The following is a 19,960-nucleotide window of genomic DNA, read 5'->3' as shown; positions in this document are numbered from 1 at the left end:
GGGGTTTACTTCTAGATAGTCTGGGAGGTAGGAAGAGGGGATATTATGAAACAAGACTGGCCACGAGTTAGAGCTGGGCGATGAATTCTAGGAGGCTCACTATTCTGCTTTGAATATGTTTATAATTTCCTTCAGTAAAAGATTAAAATAAATGCCTAGGGTTGTTCCTCTCTAATTTTTAATTTATAGCCATCAGTGCTATTACCATATTTCATCTGGTTTAAGATATTATCAGTTGCAAGATGCTCTGTTATTTTATGTATTAGCAGAAAAGAACAAAATCCTGCCAATTAGGGGCACCTGGGTGGCTCAGTCGGTTAAGCGTCTGACTTCAGCTCGGGTCATGATCTCACAGTTTGTGAGTTCGAGCCCTGCATCAGGCTCTGTGCTAACAGCTCAGAGCCTGGAGCCTGCTTCGGATTCTGTGTCTCCTCCTCTCTCTGCCCCTCCCATACTCATGCTCTGTCTCTCTCTGTCTTTCAATAATGAATGAACGTTAAAAAAAAAAATTCTGTCAATTAAATGACATGCCATTGATTGTAATATTCATCCCAGCTTAGAGCTGTTAAGGTAGAAACAACGGATGTCTTAGAATTGATATTATTATTATTATTAATTACAGCCAGCATTTAAGGAGCATTTACAATGAACTAAGTTCTGTACAAACATCCCCTTTTATCTCATAACAACCCCTGAAGAAAATAGTATCCTCATTTTATGAATGAGTGAGCTGAAGCCCAGAGAAGCTAAATTAAGTTGCCTAGAGTCACACAGCTAATAAGAGGCATAGCTGGGATTTGGACCCAGGACTATCCAATCCCAAATCTGTGCTCTTTCCTCTGTGAGAGGCCATCCTGGTGAGCAAAAGGCACAGGGCAAGACAGCTGCCTGTCCCTGGGGGGCTGTCGCCTCCCCCTAAGTCTTCCTGCAGGTGCAGGGACCGAGGGGAGGAGGGCAAGAGGGCACTCACAGGGTCTGGATGGCCCGCAGGGAGGTGAAGGTGCCCTTGGCGAGACTCTGGATCTTGTTGTCATACAGGGAGAGGAGCGAGAGGTTCTGCAGATCCTGGAAGGCATCGGGCCGGACACAGTTGATCTTGTTGGCGTTCAAGAGCCTGTGGGCAGACCAGGGCCAGCTGGTGAGGGGAGAGGCGCGGATCCAGCTGCATCAACATGCCCTGGGCACCTCCCGGCACGAAGCATGCATTGTCTCGGGGAGAAGAGCACAGGAGCAGGTGCAGGGGGTCTGGCCCTCTGCATGTCCACTCCATACAGGAAGCCGAGAAGTCCGACTGCCCTCTCTAAGCGAGGGATCATCCTGTTCCACTGCTCCTCTCCCTTTCAAGCAACTGCTACAAGTGCTCATGGGGTTCTTGGGAAGCAAAGGGCACAGTGGTCAGGCCTCCTCCCAAAGACATTTTGGGGGCTCCCCTCCTTTCCAGAGTCTGCCGGGTTTCCAAGTATCTGAGATGGAGCATTTAGGTTCCGTGCCTCTCAGATTCTGGGAGAGAACCCTTGCCTGAACTCTCATGGTTGAAGGAGGCTGAGCTGGGTCTGGATGTCCCCTTGCAGGAGTCAAGTCTGTCCCCAGCCATGCTGACCTCCTTGGGAACACAGGCTGCATCGCGGGAGCCTCTCAGCTCAGGCGTCCTGAACCTGACCCCCCCTCCCTCTCTGGCCTTGCCAGAGTCCCAGAGTCCCCCATGGCACCCCCAGCTCTGTCATCATCCAAGCTCCTTGCCCCAACGAGTCCCACACCCCAAAGAGGCTGACAAGGCTAGTCTGAGAAGCCAGAGGAATACTAGCCCCCTCCCTGGGCGCCACCCAAGGACACCTGCAGATGGGTCCTTACAGGAGCTGTAGGGTGTACAGGCCTCCAAACACACCCCGGGGGAGGTCTGTGATCTTGTTCCCATACAGGACCCTGGAAACAAAAGGCAGCAGAAAGAGAGAGAGTAAGAGGACAGCCCACCAGGAGGGACAGGGCTCTGCCAGTCACACCCACACAACGGCACCACTGCTAAGCCATTCACAGGGCACAGCGTGGTGGTGTCAGTTTGTTGTAACAAGTTGCCAGCAGGTGGCAGTAAGGTGTGTTCCTAAAGGGTTCCCCATTTGTAGTTTGCAAAAGGTACCCTATGGGCTAGAGGCAGCAGTGATCCCCCGCTACTGTAGGAGCAGCCCCCCAATAACCCACTCTCTGCCTCACACATGGAACCCCCAGAAGCCTGCAAAGGGGCCCTCTGGGGAACTTCATGGGAAATTAACCCGGCCCTGGATCTAAAAGGTTCAAGGAGGAGAAAATCCCATGAGCAGGATAATTAACATATTTTCAGAGGATTATAGGAAAAAGAACAGGAAGGCCAGACGGCACGTGTGGAATGAGCTCTGACGTCAAGCAACAGAAAACACCCCAGAAAGAAAGATCAGTTTAGCCGAGCTGAGATCTGGGCGGTGGGGTACGAGTGGGTGTCATACCTGAGTTCTCTGCGTTGAGCAGGAATTCTGGTGTATGATACAAAAAAAAGCAAAGGTTCAAAAAAGCCATGCAGGCAAGAATGGGTTGGGGCAGAGGATGAAGTACCAACGGGGCTTGGGAACTTGCCCAATATCACAAGCAGCCCCCATAAGCCACCCCTATAAACAGTTCAGGCTGAGTAAAAACAGTATATGTGGTCTCTTCATACACGGCTTCAAGATCCTTCCTGAAGAAGGGCATGGCAGAAGCAAAGGCCCTACGGTGGGGTCCAGGTTGCCCCTCCCCCTGGGGGGGGGGGGTCAGTGTGGCTCAGGGGAAACAAATGGAATAATAGCTTGGATTTTACCCAGCCAGCACCAGGAAGCCTCTGAGACATGATCAGATTTGCATTTGGAAAGATCCCTCAATATGCTCGGTGGAGAACAGAGTGGAGGGGACAGGGGCTGAAGCAGGGAGACAAGGTCAGGGTCTGCCAAGATGGATGCTATCAATGAGGTCCGTTAACACGACATCAGCACAAAAGTTCCCAGATGGTGGGGAAATGGCTTTGACCAGGTACCTACAAGCAACAGGAACCTACTTAAATGTTATTGCATTTTGGCAGGTCACCTCCAGATTCTGATCTCCTCAGCCAATGATAGAGACTCATCACCAGGCCGTCAGGTACAGCCGTGTAGGTTGTATACTGCACAACTTACAGGGTGCCATTCACAAACAGTCCCACCCACTAGCTCAGACTCTACTCCAAGAGAATAAGGCTCACAGAGAGGCACTGAGCTGGCAGCCTCACGCACTCCCCAAGGGGGAGTTCCATCCTATCTCACTTCTCAGGCCCCTAATCTATACAAGGCATGTGTCCATTGCTGCCAAGGACAAGCAGAAACACTAACTCTTAAGAGTAACAAAAGGCCCCTACCAATGGGGAACTCGCCCAGCTACAGTGCACTCTCTGCATAGACCTCCGACAGCAAGAGACTTGGTGAACTTGGGGTACAAGCAAGGGCACCGGGAAAAGGAGAGATGAAGTAACATTTTTGAAGCTGCATGACATTTTGTAGATTGATGGACCCCACCCCCACCTTCACCCCCCCCATCCCTCCCCCCACACACACACAATAAACCCTCCAGGGAAGGAAAATGGACAGAAGTGGAGGAAAACGCTTTTTTCACATCACCCACCGCAACCTGGGATCAGAGCACATTTGGGAGGAAAGATACAAGGTGTGACAGTTGTCACAACTGGAGCTGAGAGTGGCTGCCCTTACATGTGAGCTGGGGAAGTTTAGGAGCATAGAGTGCTGGGCCTCTGTGGTGGGGGGGGGGGGGGGCAAAAGGAAGCCTGGGCCAAGTCAGAAGACTGTAGCAAAGGATACTGGGAAAATCCCCTTCGTGGCAGGAAAAGCATCAGAGTTGCCAGGGGCAACAGCTCGGCCTGGCTTTTCCAGGCACTCAGCCCTGGATTCCCTCCACCCCTTCCCAGTTGCAGAGCGTCCACCAGAGAGGAAGGGGGAGCTGGGCACAGCATCCCCCTCCAGGGCCCATCAGAGTGGCCACAGCACAGGGGCGGGGGGCTCCCTGGACCCTGGTGGACTTGCACTGCTACTCACAGCGAGTTCAGGGAGCGGAGGCCCTGGAAGGCATCGGGAGCGATCTCTGCAATCTGGTTGTTGCTCAGGTCTCTGCAAAGTGCGCAGGAGGGAAGACGGCTGAATCCCTCGGTGGCCACCAAGCCCCTCCTCCCGCTTGGCCCCTCCTCCCAGATGCCATGGGAGGGCAGACATTTCTTTGACATTAGGAAAATGAGGGGCCAGTTCTCCCATCCACCTGAAATGCCCCGGCCACTATTTCCCCGTGCCGTGAGAGAGTCATGCTCAGGCCAGGAAGTCCAGCCTTGGTCTCCCTTCTTGATAAAGCTTTACCCAGCATCCCAGTTTCCCCTACACCGCCTCTCATGTCCTAGTAGTGCCCCTGCTGAAATAGGAGGGTGACAGTCAGCTCTGGTCATGTGCCAGACTCAGGCTCAACACCCCATTTAGGCCTCATGATAACCCTATGACGGGGTCACAGCACCACCATCCACATGTCACAGATGACCTGGGCAGGTAGAGTCAAGACCTGCCCCGTGTCTGTGGCTGCCTGCTCCAGGCTTTTCCTCCTGCCCCAAGCTGACCCCCAGGAAGCAGTGCGAGGTGCTCACATCCTCCGCAGTTTTCTGTAGGGAGAGAAGGCTCCGGGAGGGATGGACTTGATCCCATTGAGCTCCAGGCGGCTGCAGAGAGAGAACACAGAGGAAGCCCAGGGTCAGGTTACCCCAGTCCTGACTGTTGCCTGCTGGAATCACCTGCCCAAACAGGGCCCTTTGCCCCTGTTCCCATCCTCCGTCTGGAGTAGATGGGCTGGCACAAACAGGGGAAAGGTACACTGCTGTATTGGAGCCCATTATCTCAAGCTTTGGTGGCTGCAAGGGGCCCATAAATCAGGCTAATACTAAGAAACCGACTGCAGTGGACTCAGCTGGGCTGGACAATGGACCACAGAGAGTCACCCCTTCCCCAGCCCTCTAGAGCTGTCCAGCTTTGGGCAAAGGGCTCAGCCCAGCTGAGGCTAACTGTATCTCCTCCATTTGTACAGAGGGGCCTCAGGCAAGCCCTGCAGTAGAGCCCTGCTCCGTCTCCTCCCTGGACCGCCAGAGCCGGGCCGGCCCGAGCACCTGTGCCCCAGCACCCTCCCTGCCCTGTACTCACATCTCTGTCATGCTCTCAGGCAGGTTGGCGGGGATGGCGGTGAGGCCTTTGCCACGACAGTCCACAATGCCATTGCTGCAGGTGCACATGGCCGGGCAGGAGCCGGAGGACAGGGTGCAGGAAGGCACTCGGCCCGCTTCTCCTTGGCCTGAGGGAGCAGTGGGCTGTGATCTGGGGGTGTCCCATGTCAACACCTCCCACCCCAGATACAGCATTATTATACAGAGCACATGTGTCTTTCTGACTGAGGATGAACCAGAGGAGATCACCAGGGACTACCATGTGACTCTGTGGGTGCCTGGCACATGGCAGGTACTTGCTAGATGTTTGCTGAACTTGAACCTGGATCTAACCGCGCTGCATGAGAGTGTGATTCACGCGCTAGGAAATCCTGGCCTAAATTCCGAAGCTCCAGGTTCTAGTCCACGTCACTCAACACTTTGAGTCTCCTCATTGGTCACCAGAGAATGACAAGGACTATGTCCATGGGGCACTCGCTCTGTGCCACATGCAACGATGTTAACACGCGTGGTAACTCATTTAATGCTACTGCTGAACCCATGAGGAGTGCGATGTTATTGTGGCCATTTTACAGGTGGGAAAACTGAGCCCTTGATAGGTATTAGTTTGTGGAAAATCACACAGCTGATAGGTGGTAAAACCAGGATAAAGCCTACTGACTGGTATAAATTTTCTAAATTGAAGTACGACATTTAAAGTGCATCATCTTAAGTGGAGATCCGGCTGAATTTCTACTTATGGATACACCCACAGAGCCGTCCCCAGACATAGAACATTTCTGTCATCTAAGAAGGGTTCCCCATGCCCCTTGTCCAAGTTACCACTATTCTGAGACCTGTCTCCAAAGATCTGTTCTGCTTATTTGTGGACTTGACATAAATGAAATCAGAGAGCAGGTCCTCTTTGTGTCCGGCTTCTTTCACTCAATATAAAATCTGTGAGATTTGCCCATGTGGTTGTGCGTATCCATGGTTTGTTCCTTGTCGCTGCTGAGCAGTATTCTATTACATGGATATATCATAATTAGTTAATCCATTCTCTTGCTGGTGGACATTTGGGTTGTCTCCAACTCTGGGCTATTATGAAAAGAAGCTGTCTTGAATATTCTTGGACATGATGTTTTTGTGATGGGTGAGAACAGGAGATAAGGGATGGGGCAGGAGGGGGAGATGGGTGGGGGCAGGAGGTGATGGATGGGAATAGGAGATAATGGGTAAGGACCGGAGATGTGAGTGGTCCAGGCAGTGGTGGATAAGGACAGTAGGTGATGAGTAGAAAAAGGAAGTGATGAGCAAAGAGAGGTCATGGGTGGGCCAGATGTTAGTGCATGGTGACAGGAGGTAATAGGAGGGAATGAGATGTGGGGGTAACGGGAGGCAGGTGATGGGCAGTCAAAGGCCTGCACCCACCTGAGCAGCTGAACTCACTCTTCTGGACCTCGGCTACATTGAGGCCACGCAGGCTGGCGGGGCCTGAGCACTGGGTGAAGAGCCCGATGGTTGGCCGCTGCCTTAGCCACTGGGAGAGCCAGGCCAGGTGGCAGTCACAGAACAGGTGGTTGGAGTGCAGGCGGCTACAGAGAGACAGGGCAGCTCACAACCCACCTCCCTGGGCCCCCAGCCCCCAGCCGAACAGCAGGAACACCGATGGGGATTACCTGCAGCGGGGGGACACCTCCTCTGGCCGCTGCCCCTCCCCGCCCCCCAGCTCTCTCAGGGGCAGCTGCTGGCTGCAGTGTGACCAGGCAACAATTCATCTCACTGAGCTCACACAGACCCACTGCCCAGAATCGCATACCTCATTCTCAAACACAAAAACAAAGCACTTGTTCTCCAAGTTGAAACCAAATATAAGACATTCAACATCCTTCCATTTTAGCTCACTTCCCTCCCAGCCTGGGATGGCTCTGACACTCCCAGCCTGGGATGACCACTGAGAATGCAGAGAAGGAGCCCTTTCTCCTGCCTGTGGAAGCCTTTGCCCCCTTCCCCACCACCCGGGGCCCCAGCCTGTGCTTGCCCGCCGGGCTCTAGGCTGCCCCTGAGCTGACTCACAAGGTCCGCAGCTTGGGCATGTGGTTGAAGCTGGACACGGGGATGGTGGTGATGTTGTTGTTGTTCAGGGTCCTGACCAGGGGAAAGCAGAGTCAGTCGGCATCTATGCAGCAGGAAGTTATGTGCGAAGGAGGGACAGGACTGCTCTCTGACAAGCACACAGACTCTCACACCCAGATCCACGGGCTGGACCCCGGAGGCTTTGCCCGCCAAAGAGCTTGTGACACGGAGCCACCCTCAGGGATAGCCCAGAGTGGGCCAGAGGCTAACAGGCAGCAGCCACGGACTCCAGGGAGAGGGAAAAGCTGCCCACAGGCTTAAGCCAGTTTGAAACCCCCAGGGTGGGGTTTCATAGAGGGAGACAGGGAGTCATTCCTGCTTCATGTGTCAGAAAGTCCTGGAAGACACAGACACTTCCCTGGGGTCCATGTGAGCAGGGTAAGCCTGGGTCACCCGCCACAGGTACGATGCTGTGAGCATGTGCCCCACCCCCATCCTGGGTGGCGGGTCTAGGGCAGCAGAGAGCATGGCCTCTGCCCTGGGCCTAGCACTGCCCCCCCCCGGGGTGTCCCGGGACACCTCCTGTGCTGCTCCTGGCCCAGCTCCAGCTGCCTGGGCCTCCACTCCCGCATTAGCAAGGCTCTGAGGCCTCTGCTGCCCTTCCCACGTTCTACTTACAGCACCTCCAGCCCCCGCAGAGCCCGGAAGGCCCCTTCCTCGATGCAGCTAATCTGGTTCTTGTCCAGCTGTCTGTGGAGCAAAGGAAAGTTGTACCGGAATGCATGTTGCCTAGAGCAGGGGTGTCTGTCCATGTGTTTTGATCAAACACTCATTAGTTAAACAAAAAAACAAAAAAAAAGAGAGGCCTGGCCCCACTCATTCAGTACACGTGCGTTCATCCAAATAGCAACTACAGTAAAACCTTGGATTGCGAGTAACTTGTTTTGCGAGTGTTCCGCAAGACGAGCAAACATTTCTGGTCAATTGTGATTTGGCAAACGAGCGATGTCTTGCAATACAAGCAGTACATGACGGCTAACGCCATGTGATCGCAGCTGACCGACAGTTCTTGAAATTCGCTCTGATGTCCAAGCGCTTTGGATTACAAGCACGTTTCCCGAATGCATTTGTCACAAACCCAGGTTTTACCGTACTTATAAAAGTTTCAATTCTTTCTGATTCAGTTAAAACAACACATCTACATAAAAGTTGTATTGTATTCCTTCACCTAAGTCGGCATAGGCTCTGGGGGAGCAGGCTTCTGTGCCCCCGCCGTGGAGACCACCTAGAGGGTGCTGGCAGCTAGAAAATGAGACAGCCTCTCCCTGGAGCAACGGCAGCCAGCGCTGGCAAACAGATTTCACCCTGAGTGCCAAGCGAGGCCGACTAGCCGTGGCCACCTGGAATGCTGCCTTTGGAATAAACCGGAGCTGTGACTTGGGTCCCCTGGGAAAGAATGCCATGCTCCGCTGTCTACTACAAACATGGGGTCAGGGAGCAAGACACAGGCCGGGCACCGAGCTCAGGGAGGTGGGACGCCTGGACCAGAACAAATTTGAGTAGTAGGAATAAACCGTCACATTTATTTGTTTTTAAGCTTTTCTTTTTTTTTTTTTTTCTTCAGTGTATTTATTTATTTTGTGAGAGAGTTCAAGCAGGAGAGGGGCAGAGAGAGGGGGACAGAGACAGAATCCCAAGCAGGATCTGCACGGTCAGCAAAGAGCCCAACGTGGGGCTTGAACCCACAAACCGTGAGATCATGACCTGTGCCGAAATCAAGAGTTGGACATTGAACCGACTGAGCCACCCAGGTGCCCCTAAACCATTACATTTAAATAGCACTGGACAGAGTGTATTTATTTCCATGTCTCGTTTAAACTTCAGAATAAGCCTGTGAGGTACATGGGAGAAGTTAACTGACTTGCAACCACTTACACAATATGTACCTGGAAGAGAAGATTCAAACCCAGCTCTCTCAATCTGCTGAAGGGCAAGAGCATAGAGGCTGTGCCATTTAAATGGACCTCACCTAAGCACCCACAGTCCATGACACTCCCTTCTACCCAGTCCCCAAAGGCTGCCTGTTTCCTTCGACCCCAGATTGTTCCAGAAGACCGTCAGTCATCTCAGAGCCCACACCAGCTCCTTGTCTGCCTGGACCACAGGGCTAGGGGAGATGCACAGGATGCTGCAGGGGTGGCCCTCCAGCCCCTCCACCCTTGTCCCTCCCAGGCCTGGACTCACAAATTTTTGAGGTCTGTAGCTCCACGAAAGGCTTTCCTGGGGATGGCCTGGATGGTGTTCTCACTCAGGTCCCTGAGAGGATAAAGCCAGAGGGAGAAAAACACGATCAGAGGAGACTTCTCCAGAGTGCCCTGATGAGTCAGGGAGGTCAGGATGGCCAGAGAGTGCTCCAGCACCCAAAACAGTGCTCAGTAAGGCAAGTGTTTGTTGAATGAATGAATGAATGAATGAATGAATGAATGACAGAGCTGGAGAGAGGCTCCCTGCCCTGGAGGGAGCTTTGCCCCCAATCGCCTCCTGTCTCTGCAGGGAGGGGGTTGCAGCTGGAGAGACAAGCTTGGGGCGGCCGTGACCTACTCCTCTGCCAGATCCCAGGGAGGTCAGCTCAGCCCCCACGGCATCAGCCAGGGCTGTAAAGGAGCAAGCCAAGAGGGGTTCTTAATAAGCCCACCGCCACCCTGGGGCCTGTGGTACGCACGACTCACTCTCTGTTTTGCTGAGGAGGAACAAGGCTCGGGAGGAAGGCACCACTGGTAACCCAGCCAGCATGTGGCAGATTCAGGTCACGAAATCCAGGCCAGGTCTGACTCCAGATCCTGTGCTCAGAGCCTGCCATCAGCAGAGCCGACTCTAAGAGCCTGAACCCACACCGGAGTCTGGCCCTTGAACCTGCTTCTCGTACTGGCGGGGGGCCACAGTGCTGCATCCCTGCCCTGCAACTTGGATGGCAGAGGTCACCAAGGACTTTGCCGTTTCCCCATTATTAATGCCCTGATGGAGGGAGGCGGACTTGCAGGGACTCTGCAAATCCCCAGCCTCTGCAAGTTCCCAGACCAGCTTCTGGACACTTCCTCCGGCTCTGCTGGCAGATAGGGCCTCTGGCACCTGTCCACCAGCCTCTCCCTTCCTCTCTCAGCATCCTTACCAAAGACTTTTACAACATCCTTACTACTGCCTTTGCAGGGCAGTTTTTCCCTCACCACTGCAGTGGCATCAACAGCCACTGTGTTCCAAGCATGTCCCCCAGGCCAGCATAGCCTAACATGTCACATACAGGAACCCACTTGACCTTGCACTAACCACAGGGAAAATACTATTACCATCCCCCTTTTCCAAAAGATAAAAAGGAGGCTTTGAAAAATTCAAGGGAACACAGCTGGTGAGTGATGGCTCCAGAATCTGAGCCCAGGCAGTCAAGGTCCCTCCCGGAGCCACCCCTCACACAGCTGCCCTAGGAGCAGGCACTGGAAGTGGGGGAATGGATGTCCTCCCCTATTTTGCAGAGGAGGGGCCTGAGCTCCAAGAAGTGAAGCAATCTGCCCAAGGTTAAACCAGGATGGGGACCCAGGTGGTTTACAGGAGAGCCCTGCATCAGATGTGCCCTCAGGGTCCACAACATGGGATCCAGTGCTAGACAGCTCCACAGACCCCCAGCCCCCTCTGGGCCAGCCCCACAGGGCTTTGACCATATCCTTCCTTTCAGCCATTCACCCCACAGCCCTTATGGTTCACTGCCAGCCCCCCCAGCACACAGTCCCTGGACTATGAGGGCCACCACCACTCCATCTGGGTTTTCCTGCTGAGACAGTAAACAGAAGCGTGACGGTAGAATGCATGGGCCCTTCAGATCCCAGCTCCCTGGCTGTGTATCTGTCAGTCAGCCCCTTTCCTGCCTGAGTTGCAGTGTCCTTGTGTGCAAAGTGTGGATATGAGCCTGGCAAGGACTGTCCCCACCAACCCTGTCCCCCTGCACAGAGTGTGAGCTCCCTCCCCTCCAAACCCCAGCCTCTCCTGCCCCCCAGCCCCCTAACTGGCCCCAGGCATCTGTGCTCTGGAGGGGCTTCATTGCCATCAACACCTCCCATTCCCTGTTCTCTCTCCCCTTGAAGGAAGGCATCTCAAGCCTGTGGCACAGACACTTCTCTCCTCCAAAACTGCATACAATCCCTCATCACAGCTTGTGCTCCGCTTCACCATAACTGGCTGTCTCCATCCCTCCATGCAGCAGTTGTTTCGTCCACATCCACCTGCCGGCAGGTGGCAGTGGGTCTGGGGTGACGCTTGGGTCCACCTTCCTCTCCTTCCCCCACCCCACGTGCCAGTCTTCCCTCTTCCCAGAGTCTTTGATCTCAGTTGTCAGTGCGCATCTCTGGCCCCCGTTCAGTCTGTCTGTGTTCCTGGAGACATTCTCTGTGCCCCACTGACTTAAGCTGCCCCAGAACCGCCCCTGGCCTCCCCATCCATGCTACCTGCCCCACTTTCCCCTTTCTCGGCAATTCCCCCCGGCCCCTCCATCTTGAGAGGAGAGGGGAGCACTTCAGCCTTTACCCATCTGCCTAATCCTATTATCACCTCTTCCTTGCCTACATAGCTCTGTCCCCTGCCCAGTTCCTGTTATGCAAGTAATTGCTGCACATAATAGAGTGCAGGTGATACACCCTGTGACCTTGATCTCTACCTCTTCTTAGGTAGACGCTGACACCGGGCAGCATAGTAAACAAAAGAATTGGGAGCAAGGGCTGTACAGGCCACACAAGTAAACAAAAGACTGCCAGCGCTCAGGGGGTCACAGTCACACGACTTCTCTCTCATCACTCTCTCTGGGAGAAGCCAGCCACCACGTCAAGGACACTCAAGCAGCTCTCGGGAGAGTCCCACATGGGGAGGAACTGAGGCCTCCTGCCAATAGCCAGCACCGGCTGCCAGCAACGTCAGTCAGTCATCAAGGAAACAGATTCTCCGGCCTCAGTCACTTCCCGACTCTGCAGCCGGCTATGGTCCACACGCTGCCCTCAGGATTCAGACACTGAAATCCCACTGCCCAATGTGCCGGTGTTAGGAAGTGGGGCCTTCGGGAGTGCTTAGGTCATGAAGGTGGAGCCCTGGTGAGTGTGATGAAAGGCCCCATAAAGGAGGTCTGAGGGAGCTCCCTCCTGCCGCGGGAGGACACAGCTGTGAGCCCCGAAGTCTGTGAGCCAGGACATGGGGCCTCACCCGACACCAGTCTGCTGGCACCATGCTCCTGCACTCCCCAACGTCTCGCACTGTGAGAAATAAATATTTCTTGTTTATAAACGACCCAACCTATGGTGTTTCTGGTACAGTAGCCCAAACAGACTAAGACACAGCCCCAGCCAACATCGCGAGTGCAATCTCATTCAAGACCCCACGCCGGGACCACCCAGCCACCTACAGAAACTGTGAGGGCAAGACAAGAGCAGGGAGGGGCAGCGGCCTGGAGACTTCTACAGACTCAGGAAGACAAGAGGGCGCACAGGAGGCGTGGACCTCCAGCAGGACAGTCCTGTTGGCCCCAGCTGGCAGCTCACCCTTCAGCCAGGCCTGGGAGGGAACTCTGGGCCAGCAACTCACATCCATTATTCCGTTTAATCCTCTCCACAACCCTGCAAGGGAGGTTTTTTATCTGTATCGATCAGTTTATTGATTTAAGCCAACCTTGTTCCAGAAAGGCTTTAAGGCTGCTTATAGGGCTTTACAAAACAGCAAGAGAGCAAGAGTGAAAAGTGGGGCAAAGAGAAGAAAAATCAATGGCGGGCACCAAGAATGCAGCACAATATCACCCACGATGTCAGGTCCAGGGCAAAGCGTGAGCTCTAGTCTTTCCGAGAGCTGACGTCCATGGGGGAAACCGGTCTGGTAACAGCATTCCCAATATGTGTATAAATTTAAGAGGACCGGTTTCTCAGGAGTATAGTTGTTTGGGGTACTAAGATGAGACAAGAATTCTCCAGGGATCTTTATGAAAAATGACAGGGTGGCCTAATCAATAACACTAGATCCTTATAATAAATGGGTTTCAAGTGTGTCTTATAATTGTAGCAAAGTACAGTTCAGGAAATGCAATTCTATAAGGACTCACAGCAGGAGCTAAGTGGAGAAAGAAGGGCAGAAAGAGTATGTGCAAAGGCAAGAGGTGGAGTAGAGCCTGGAGCAACCCAGGAGAAGTTAGGTTTGCCTGGAGTGGAAGGTGCTGGAAATGTGTCTGCAGGAAAAAGCCTTGCAGGCCAGAGGCGACAGGTTAGACGGGAGAGGGGAGACGTTGGCTCTGATCCAACGGCCTTTTAGGCAATGCTCTGGGGCTCCAAAGCTTACAGAGGAAAGATGTTGCCCCCAGGCAGGCAGGAGATTTAACATCAGGAGCCCATCCATGAGGTAAGGGTCCAGGGGTGGGTGTGGAGCCAGCCAGGGCCAGCCCACCGGACGGAGCAGCCCACGCTATTAAAATGAGGAAAGGAAACTGAACTTAAGACCTGGGAAGAAGCCAGCCTCTAGCCCAGAGGAAAATGGGTGAGCTTTGGAAGCCTGAGGAAAATGCAGGATGCTGGCCGCACAGGAGGGGGTGGAAAGAGCTTGAACTGTGCAAGGAGAAGGATCCAGACTCAATTCCTGCTTCTACCATCGTAGCCAGGGATCCCGGAAGTTATGGACCTGCCCGCTTCACCGTCCCTGTTTGCAAAATGGAGATAAAAATACCTACCACACGGGTTTGGAGAGGAGGAGTTCATGTGTTTAAGCTTCTGTCCTAGTACCTCCATTTAGCAACATTTAAGAAAGCTGGCTTTTGTCCCTCAAACACAGTTGGCCAGTCTCTTTCCTAAGGTTCTGACTGTAGTTTCCAGTTTGCTCGCTAGGGGGCACAAGAAGACTTCCCTGGACGCGATGCCTTCTCCACCATTGCAGAAACCCAAACAAAGCTATTCTTTTTTTTTTTTTTTTTTTTTGCCCCAGTTGGCCTCCTATCTGGTCAACAATTGTCTTGTCTTTCCCAAACCCCTGTGAAGTAATGTTTCTCGTCTCCATTTTCACTAGGTTGGCATGCAGTCCCAAAGGCACCACCTACATCTTTCATTTTTGCACCACCATCCTATGGTGACCTTGTCACAGGCCCTGAAGTGAGTGTGGCCTGGGTGTGTCAGGGCAAAACGAGATACACTGAGAGAGTCCATCCTGGAAGAGGGAGGGTGCTGGAGCTGGGAAGACAAACCGAAACTGGGAGCACCTGGTGGCCTGACCCTGGCCAGGGGATGCGGAGGGCACAGAGCCATGGGGCAGATGGGGGCTCAGAAGGAAGTCCCAGGCAGGACAGTGGAAAGCAGATTCCCAGAATAAGGATGCAGCAGCCAGACGAGGGACAGACTGGGGAGATAAATACAGGTCCGGGGACAAATTCTAAGAGTGAGGATGAGGTCTTGGACCTTGACAAGCTCCCCAGGAATACAGATGCTGCTGGTCCAGGAAGTACACACTGAGAGGCCAGCGTGTAGAAGAGAAAGCCCACAGCAGAGTGTCAGAATAGAGATGGGTTCAATAAACCCTGGCTTGCCCACTTAAATCATGTGGCCTTGGGCAAGTCACTTAAACTTTCTGGCCTGTTTTCTCATATGCAAAATTGGGCATGAGAAGTGGCACCTACTTTGCAGGACCTCATGTGACAGGCACTGTATGTTCTCAGTCCTGCCTATCACTCCACTTATGCTGCCGTACCTTCAGTTATTCAGATCCCTCCTGCCACAGGACCTTTACACTTGCTATAACTGCTGCCCAGGATATTCTTCCTCTAGTCTTCACCCAGTAAACGCCTATTTGTCCTTCACATCTCAGTCTACAGACACTTCCCCTGACTGTTCCTTCTGCTTCAGGTTCTCAGGACCCCATGCTTTTCCTTCCTGGCACCAATTCAGGTTTATAATGAAATATTGCTATACTGAATGTAATTAGTACTAATTTTTGGTTAACATCCATCTCCCCCTCCAGACCATAATCTCTCTCTCTCCCTCTCTCTCTCTTTTTTTCCCAGACCATACTTGAGTCTCTTTTAAGGGTGCCTGGGTGGCTCAGTCAGTTCAGCATCTGACCCTTGATTTTAGCTCAGATCATGATCTCGCAGTTTGTGAGTTTGAGCCCTGCATTGGGCTCTGTGCTGGTAACTCAGACCCTGCTTGGGGCTCTCTGTCTTCTCTCTCTCACTCTCTCTCTCTCTCTCTCTCTCTCTCTCAAAAATAAATAAATAAACCTTAAAAATAAATACAGACACGTTCCTGATTCTTAACAAAAACAAAAACAAAGCATAGTACTGTCTCTCTTGCTCCCCTCTGCTATCCCAGACCCAGCACATTGTGGGGACTCAGTAATTTTTAACTGAATTGAACTAATGTGGGTCCACAGCTTTGTTTTGCTCCAATCCCTCTGCGCTTTCCTGGCCAAAACAAGGAGTGAGGCCAGGCTGTGCAGCAGAGAGGGGAAGCCAGGGGCTCGGAGCTGGACGGGCTGGCTCTGCCTCGTCTTTGCGAGACACGAGCCCCTCACTCGTGCACTGGGTACCCCCGTACCCACTCTGCCTAACTGGACAGCAGCAGGCCCTACAAGATGAGGCTCTGAAAGGGGAGGGAAGCGCTGGCGAAGCCCTTGTTGCCTTGTTTTATCATCAACCCTGCCTTTCCGCTCACACATCCTTACGGAACCTCTGTAACTGAACCAGTCCACGCGGTTCTGAGGTGGCACCAGCAGCACGAGCATGGAGGTTCGGGTGGCGCTGGACAAGGGCGACTCTCCTGGGACCCCACAAGGAAGAGAGGGAGCTGGAGCCCCTAAGAGTCCACCCCGGGGAACTCCAGTTAAGGGTCCCTGAGGCAAAGATCCTCACGGTCTGAACCCCACCACCCAAGATCAAGGGCCCTGAGAGGCAAGCCGCTGCCAACTGCAGCAGCCCCCAGGTCTGGGAACACCCCCCCCCCCCCGAAGACCCCAGCCAGGCCCCTTTCCATGAAAAGAAGGGGGCAGCCAGGCCCACGCCCTGACTTGGGCACAATCCCAGGGGCTCCTGCTCCTGCAGCCTCTGCCAGGGCTGGGGGAAGCAGGGCCTGGGAAGGCGAGGTCGGGACCCCATGTTCCTGCTGCTAATCCCCCTTCACGCTCTAACCAGATTGGACCCTGCTGGCAGACTGGCCTCTGAGGGGATCAGCGGGGGGCCCAGCCGGGGACTGCTGGGCACCAGCCCAGGCCAGACTCGGCTCCGGGTTCCTGCCACCAGCTCACCAACCCCACCGTGGGCCCCAACAGGGCCTGCTCTGTCTGCCTCTCAGGCCACACGGAGGGAGGCTCCGGGCAGTCTGGCCTGTCCCCTTGCGCTAGCAGCCTGACTGGTTATCCTGAGCCCGGGCCTAGTGGGAGGGAACTAGGGCATCCTGTTTCAGGCCCCCTCACCCGATCTTTCTTGTTGTGAGACTGTCCGATAAGGACTCAGGCCCAGGAGCAAAACCGGCCACGACCCCACCATGGGGACCCTGGAGCCTCCTCGTCCGTGAGGTGGGAATGATCGCGGGCTTGTGGGGCTGCACTGAGGCTGCCACTTGAACTTTATAATGGTCCTTGCGGGGCCTGTAGGGAGGGCTGGGGTGGGGGTGGGGATGGGCGGTCAGGGCTGGAAGATCCAGGAGTGGGAATCAGGGCGCTGAGACTGGAGGCCAGCTCTGCCCCCAGCCCGCTTGGTGACCTGGGTCAAGACCTGCAGTTGGTTCCCCAGCTCCTCAGTCTCCCCTTCCAACAACACTGCCCTCCCAGAGAGGTCGAGGTCAGGAGGGTTCAGTCACAGTGTGTGGCGGCCCAGCATGGGGGTGGGGTGGCTCACGCCGCTGCTATTAGGGAGTACCCCCCCCCCATCCCACAGTGGGTGACCCAGCACCCATGCCTCCGGCCCCTGGGCCGGCAATAGTGGAGCCACCCGGGAGTTCGTTCTAAGCGAGGACTTTCTGGCCCCCGCTTACTGAATCAGAATCTGCATTTTAGCAAGACACCCAGTTGATTCATATGCATATTAAAGTTTGAGAAGCCCCTCATCCGACTGAGTGGAGTTTAAAATGTTTGCCTGTCCCCCACTAGGGCTAAATGGGGTTGTGTTCCCTGCTCCCAGCCAGCATTTCAATGAAGGGGCCGGAGGCACCAGCTCCAATTCCTTGGGGGTGGGCGGGGGTGGGGGGGGGGAGGGAGGGATATTGTCTGAGGGCTTTGCTGAGAACCAGGCTGTGGTAGTAATCAGCGCGTGAGACTGCAAGGAGGCCAGGGGTCACTGCTCCAGGGAGACTCTGCACCCCAGGTCCCCACTGCAGGAGGCGCCCTCAGGGAAGAGGTTGGCAGTGCCTCCTGGGTGGGATACCCGGTGCCCACCTCGCTCTGAGGTGCTGCTGGGATCTGGAAGGACCATCCCTCTCTTGTCTCTGCCTGTCCTTCAATCTTGCCTCAACCTCTACCCCTCCCACCTGGGAGGGAAATTAGTTCTGCAATTACTCCTCTCTGTTTGCTCTCCCAAGCCCATGGACAACATTCAGGTGCCCCAGATTCACCTTGTGGGTGGGCTGCGTGTGTGTGCCCCTGCCTCTTGGTGATCTTCAAGGGGGGTTCTTTAAAGGCATTTGGTGGCAAGGACCTGAACCATGCTGCCTCAGGCTCCGACCTCAATGTAGGGATCAGGGCTTTGTCTGCTCATAAATCTCAGGCACTCCCAGGAGACACAATCTGTGTTTATCAGGGGCTGATCTTGATGTGGATGAACTTGTTTCGTCAACTCCAGGAGTCAAGTTTTGACAGAAGGAAAGAGGACAGTGCAGAAGTGACCAGAGTGTAATGCTAAGGGGCACTCTAGTGGGGTGGGGCATGCTAGTTTCCTCTGACCTGGGCCAACCTCTCCCACCCCCCCCCCCCCCCGATGTTGTCAGAACAAAGGAAAGACTGAGGGAGCTGTCTTTGCCTGCTCCTCAACTGCCCTCTAAGTGGCCAGTTCCCCTTGCTAATCCTTATGCCCTCCTGACCCCCTCTCCTCTGCTCTCCTGATCAGCAGAATCAAGCCAGCCAATGGCGGGGCCAGCAGAGAAGCCAGGATCCCCAGAGGAGGCCTCAGTGACAGTGAGGAGCTGGCCACACAGTAGCCACTCTGGGAGGAGAGCCAGCAAACCTGGGTTGAAAAGTAAACCTCTTTGCACCTCAGTTTCCTCATCTGGAACATGAGCTTGTAAGAAGAGTAAATAAAAGTATGTGAAAGTATCCAGAAGAGTATCTGGTGCACAGTCGGTGACAATCAAGGTACTGCTGGTAAGGCTCCAAACCCCTAGTAATTCTTGCTGGGCGATCCAGCTCTGTCCCCTCTCCCTCACCTCCTCTTCCCGTCCTAAGGTGGTTATAAGATTCATAGAATTAAAGCTCACACATGCTCTGTGAGCTCCTGAGAGTTCAAAAAGCATTGCATATACCCAGGCTTTTCTCAGGGAACTCCTGACATCCAAACTCCTGTAGGTGGTTTTAAAGGCTGACACCATGGATGGCAGGGTTTGAGCTTTGCAGGAGACACGGGCTGGTCCAGACAGGGCATGTCAGATGCTGTCAGCTGGAGCGATGCCCTCCCTCCTCTGCCCACCATACTGCCCTGAAGCCACACACCCTCCTGTGGCTGCCCCCCCTCCCCCCCTCCAGCCCTGCAGAGTTAATGTTGCAGAAACCTCATTAGGAAGAGACATTAAGCAGCCCTGGATGGCTGCACCATAAAACCAGCCTGGGTAACATTTCCTCCTCAAACCGGGCTGTTTGTTATGCAGCTACTAAACATCACTGTAATCGATTCCCACAACAGAGATATCAGATGAGAGGCACACACCCCCCAAAGCAACCTCAGAGCCCTTCCAAGGAAAAGCTGCTGAGAGGCTGGAGTCCCATTCAAGAGGGAACAGCTTGAGGGTGGGGGAGTGGGGGGGGGACAAGAAACAGAACCAGTAGGCACAGGTCTCAGCTACCATGGCAAGAACACAGTAATGGCCATAGGGTAGAGGGGGTGGGGGGAATAGGTGGGGGGAATGCAGGCCTCTCTTAATCTGGGTACCAGGGCAAGACCTTCCCTATACTCAACCACCACACACTGGACCCCAAGGAAGTGCCTGCTGTTCTACTGATCTTATCCTGGACACCTACGGGTTGTTAGAACCAACAACTTCAGAGACACCCAGACCTGACACACGGTGGTGGGGGTGGGGTGGTGCAGCAGGAGGAAGAATCAAGATATAGAAGAAAGAATGTGAGCTTTGGAGCCAGACAACCCTAAGTTTGACTCCAGTTTCTACCACCATTTATTGCCTGTGTGCTCCTAGGCAAGTTACTCAACCTGAGTCTAGTTGCTCATGTGTGAAGGGGGTGAATCACAGCTCCCTCTTGTTTAGTTGTGGTGAGGATGACAAACCATACATGCCTTTTATACAAAGCACAAAACAGGTGGAACTAATCTTTGCTATTAGAAGTCAGAATCACGGAGGTGCCTGGGTGGCTCAGTTGGCTGAGCGTCCGACTTTGGCTCAGGGCGTGATCTCGCAGTTCCCGGTTCGTGGGTTTGAGCCCTGCATCAAGCTCTGTGCTGACAGC

The 19,960-nt window shown here is 54.0% G+C and overlaps 1 protein-coding gene across 2 annotated transcripts in view; it reads right to left on the bottom strand.

Moving 5' to 3' along the window:
• Positions 1 to 19,960, bottom strand: part of SLIT1 (slit guidance ligand 1) — a 170,077-nt gene that overhangs the window by 44,113 nt on the left and 106,004 nt on the right. The window contains exons 5-13 of one of the 2 annotated variants that reach the window (XM_060643067.3): positions 9,542 to 9,613; positions 7,976 to 8,047; positions 7,298 to 7,369; positions 6,653 to 6,816; positions 5,223 to 5,370; positions 4,676 to 4,747; positions 4,086 to 4,157; positions 1,852 to 1,923; positions 971 to 1,114 (exon numbers count right to left, since the gene is read on the bottom strand). In XM_060643067.3, coding sequence (XP_060499050.3) covers positions 971 to 1,114; positions 1,852 to 1,923; positions 4,086 to 4,157; positions 4,676 to 4,747; positions 5,223 to 5,370; positions 6,653 to 6,816; positions 7,298 to 7,369; positions 7,976 to 8,047; positions 9,542 to 9,613 — 888 coding nt within the window. The remainder of the gene's footprint in view (positions 1 to 970; positions 1,115 to 1,851; positions 1,924 to 4,085; positions 4,158 to 4,675; positions 4,748 to 5,222; positions 5,371 to 6,652; positions 6,817 to 7,297; positions 7,370 to 7,975; positions 8,048 to 9,541; positions 9,614 to 19,960) is intronic. The other variant, XM_060643068.3, reaches the window with a different exon arrangement.

Source organism: Panthera onca, chromosome D2 (genome assembly GCF_046562875.1).
Source record: "Panthera onca isolate mPanOnc1 chromosome D2, mPanOnc1 haplotype 2, whole genome shotgun sequence".
NCBI classification, from domain to species: domain Eukaryota; kingdom Metazoa; phylum Chordata; class Mammalia; order Carnivora; family Felidae; genus Panthera; species Panthera onca.
Note: the sequence above shows the minus strand (reverse complement) of the source record. Positions and strands in the feature narration are given on the sequence as shown.